This window comes from Buceros rhinoceros, unplaced genomic scaffold (genome assembly GCF_000710305.1).
Source record: "Buceros rhinoceros silvestris isolate BGI_N320 unplaced genomic scaffold, ASM71030v1 scaffold19222, whole genome shotgun sequence".
Lineage (NCBI taxonomy): Eukaryota > Metazoa > Chordata > Aves > Bucerotiformes > Bucerotidae > Buceros > Buceros rhinoceros.
The window spans coordinates 40,912-45,344 of NW_010400954.1; the positions used below are offsets into that span (position 1 = coordinate 40,912).

A 4,433-nucleotide genomic window follows, 5' to 3' on the forward strand; every position below is an offset into this window, starting at 1 on the left:
GAGTGTAATTCACAAAGAAAGATGTACGTAAATATACCATCATATGTGTTAAAAAATTTTGCAGCATTTGAAAGACAATTCTAATTTTTGGTCTTAAAAAGTAGTAACTGTCAATACCCAGAAAATATAGTTTGTATACTCAATGCTCAGCTAGCTTCCATAACTTGGAAGTCCCTATTAATCCCCAAACCCAATTGTTTGTAGAGGTCTGTCTCCTTGAACTGTTTTAAGAAGAAGTACCAGTTTCTCATAAGCCATTAATAGTCTTAGAATTTTTATTTCAAGCAAATACAAACAAAAGAAGACAATGCCTGCAGGTAACTGAGTGGTTTAGGTTATAATTAGAAACAGAAATACATGTCTTCCCCAGCAAACAATAAAAACCTTGTTTCTGCAGAAACAGTGAACAGTTCCTTAAACTTATATTAAAGTTTAACTGAGCTGGGTACTTCATAAGGCAGTACTGATCTTCAGCAGAGCTACTCCTCACCTGCTGTTTTACCAAATGAGGATTCAGAAATCGCTAAGACACGGAACTTTGTGTTTCTCAGAATAAAACGAAAAGGCTAAAGGGCTGTTTAAGTCCTGCTCTCCCCTGGAAACATAAGGTTACTCATGAAAGATAACCAAACATGGGTTGTTACACTAAAAGAAAAACAAAACATACTTTTATCTCCCAACTCCTCCTCCTAGATTTATGGTGGATGCAGCACTTAGTAGGGTAAGTCCTTACAGTCTATATCCCAAACCCACAGCTATTACTGTTGGGCAACATATGACTTTCTCCATCTACTGAATTCTCAGCTTACCTGTGCCTCAAAGTTACGTATAGAGGAACGTACTTCTCCAAATCGGTTTATGCTGGATGTAAAAACCAAAGTACTACTCCATTATGGGTGAGATATTGCCAAGTATATTGTAATTACAAAGTAGATATGAGCATTTTCACTCCTGACACACACTGGACAAAGATCAGACCAGATGCAAGATACTGCCTGGGAAGCGAACACTAAAACTACTGAAAGGTATAGGTAACTCCAGACAGAAGTATTTGAAGCAAATGGCCGATACCCACTGGAACAGGGAGGTATAAACGTTACTACCAAGGCACTTAGCTAGACATCCATATCAGTAGCTTGTCCTCATATTCAAGAGCTTTTGGATGACAGCATTGCTGGAGGACAGCCACATTTGGCACCAACTCCCAGGAGGCTGATGTGTCAGTGCTGAGTCAGCCCTTATAGAAACCTCGCTGCGCAGTACTTCCGAGGAGGTCAGTGATCTGCTCCAACGTGAGATTTGTTATCTGGTCTGATTTTGGAGTCCTCAGGTCTCCAAGAGGGCGGGCAAAGCACCCATCCAAACAGACGAGGCCCAAAGACAAAGCAGAACTCCTGCAGGTTGGGCATGAGGGGAACCTCTCCAACAAGCTGGCAGTGTCCTAGAGGTGGGCATCCACAACCACAAAAAAAAGCCAAACCTAAGTGGACCAAATCAGAAACGTCTGAAATGCGTGTTTCCTAATAAACAATGCACATCATGACAACATACTGTTAGAAGTGATAGAAACATAGAGATAAGTAGCAGCTATATTGTAAAAACCAAGTTTTAAGGATGCCAGAGCCCAGAGTTGCCCAATAATGCATTTTTTAAATACTTCTTAATTGTTTCTAGTCCTTCTGCCTATTTCCTTCAGTCCTGGGACTTACAAACAGCTGCCAGATGTACCCGGAGCCTAAAATATGTAAAGAAAATTTTTCATTTCAGATTTTGTATAAAACACTGCATGATAAATACATGCACTCAGGGGAAGCAAAACAAGAAAAAGATCACCAAATCTGTATTAGTATTCATTAAAACAGAAAAGCTTTAGTTTTAAAACATGAAGAGCTGCCTAAAAAGGCAGTTGATTTGGTTACATTGCATATGCTACACAAAACAAAACTGCAGAAGCCTAACCTAAAGCTATCAACCTGAAGGCATTTTTATTTAAAGTTGAAAAGAAATTCTTTTCAATACTAAACACTTGAACATTTTCGGACACAAATCCACCAGGTTTACCTTTTAGGGGGAGAAAAATATGGTCAGGGAAAGCAGCAAACCTGTCTAGACTGACTTTTTGAAAGCTGCTAGCATGTTTTAAGCAGCTCTGCAGTTTAGACTACATTAATCCCAACGCAAGGCATCTGCAGAGAAATTGTAGATGAGATAGCCAACGGATATTAGAGTTATTAGTACTTCTCAATTATTAATAAAAGAACAGATGTCCCCTCTTTTGCAGTTTCTCTTAGATTTGGGCTACCATTACAGGCCAAATCAGTAATAAAGGCACAGCCACGCTGATGCTGTGGGGATATCTAAATACTATGGACCTAAGTGGTTTCATTGCTAATTAATGGAACTTCACAGGCTTAAGTAGAAGTAGGTCCCCCTTTGGCAAGATATTATAATAAAAGACAAAGCAAACCTGCAAGGCGGTGGTAAAGTGCCAGACTTTATTAAAAAGCAACTAAAATGTATTGGGGAGGCTGGCATATTCAATAGATAATTTAAAAAGCCAGACAGATTTTTAAGTGCTATGCAAATATCTGCCCTTTGACACCTTTGCTTTCTTAGGTACCCTAACATAAGCTAGTACCAACGAGCAGAAAGAAAACTAATGTATCTGATCAGGTTGAGGTGGGGGTTATGGTTCTCTTTGTTTGTTTTAAACAAACTGTTAGTAGTATTTAGCATTTCCACTTGTAAAGTAAACGGTACATTTTGACTCCAGTCGTTGTAGATTTCAGCTCTTAAATTTCATTGTACATAGAAATGATCTGATTAATCTGACAGATCACCTGCCTATAGTATTTTGGCCCTAAAAACCCAACAACAACAAAAAAGGCGCCTCTTCCTTCACCATCACTACACTTTAGATGTGTGCTTTCCCAGTCATAGGAAGAAATCTGAATTAGGGAAACAGCATATCCCTGTGTGATATGCATCACTATCTGAGTGAAAGGTGAAAAAGGAGCAGCTGAAAAGAATCTTTCTTACTCCCCAAGCAAAGCCAAACCAAATTTGTAACTAGAGAACAATCTGCTCTAACGGACTTTGGTGTGAAGGGAAGTCACAAACTTGTCACTTTCTATTTAAGCCAAGTTTCATTTTATAGATACTTCAGAAGCTGTATGTTACATTAACTATATATGAAAACTAAATTAAAATGTTCTACAGAAATTTTAAATGCAGAGGTAGGGAACAGCTGAGAGCTGAAAGAGAGGGAGCGCTTTCAGAGGTCTACAGGCACTGCCTTGCGGAGATGTAGAGCGCAGGAATAAAACCACCCATCCATCAGTACAGCACATTCTTAATAAGGACAAAGAGTTGTTTCCCTTCACACCTAAGACATCATCCTCATGAAAACAAGAGCAATGACAGAAACGGTAAATTTTTCAGTTATACAGTTAAGTTGTAATTACAAAAACCATAGAGGGTGAAGGCCTGGTCTCATCTTCACAGACCTTTGAATTAGGACTGTGCTCAAAAAGAAAAGGTGTAAGAGAAGGTATGTGCAAGCACACTGCTTCTTCCCAACACTAATATTTGAGGGTCAGCTCAAGGTGCCACGCAGCCAATCATGAAGCACTTACACAGCACAGACCACAGCTGCTCTGTAGATATTTGCCTGGGTGATGTAAGCTGGCAAAAGTTTGAGAGTTTAAAAGGAAAAGTCACTTTTTTTTGGAGGAAGATCGAATCACTTCAGAACACTGGATTTCCAATACAGTCCATACAGATTTAAGTTTCTGTTTCACATAGCTTTTTTAACCGTATTCTTTTCTGACCAACATATTTCCAAGTCTAATTTAGAAGCAAATATTCCGAAATGGATTAGAGGACACTCAACACCCTGGTTTTACGGCAGTGCTATACCAGGGATGTAACTCCTTATAGTGCAAGCACAAACGAGGCATTAAACTTACTTTTCCAAAGAAGCCTTTGAAGAACTTCCTTTCCTGGAGGAACAGGGGGGACAAGTCGAGCGCTATTACTGTAGGTAGCTAAAATGTCCCAGGGTTTCAAACCAACAAGCACACACAAGAATAGGGTTTGGAGGGAAAGGAAGGGGGTTTTAGAGTTATCCATGAGAAGGTGCGACAGGCAAATGTGAAAATAACCCCATGAAAATGCAGATCAAAGGGCACACACGATTCTAACAAACTACTGCCCTGAAATTGGTGGAAAGAAGAGAACCTCAGCCCCAATTTCATGCAAAGTGGTTACTTTACTTTCACTCTCCCTTGTTTAGTCCCTTTTAGTTAGGTTATAAACCAAACTTGGCAGCAGACATTGTGGTTAAACAATTAAAATACTGTGTGGGCTCTTGTGAAATGCAAAGTTCTAACTCCAGAATTACAGTCAAGTTTGTTCTGTATTGATCACTCTTT

At 39.3% G+C, this 4,433-nt stretch overlaps 1 protein-coding gene across 1 annotated transcript in view; it reads right to left on the minus strand.

Annotated features, from left to right (window-relative positions):
• The window catches only part of NUMB (numb homolog (Drosophila)), a 22,939-nt gene that overhangs the window by 13,719 nt on the left and 4,787 nt on the right, over nucleotides 1-4,433 (minus strand). The window contains exon 2 of the mRNA XM_010132109.1: nucleotides 3,969-4,001. Coding sequence (XP_010130411.1) covers nucleotides 3,969-4,001 — 33 coding nt within the window. The remainder of the gene's footprint in view (nucleotides 1-3,968; nucleotides 4,002-4,433) is intronic.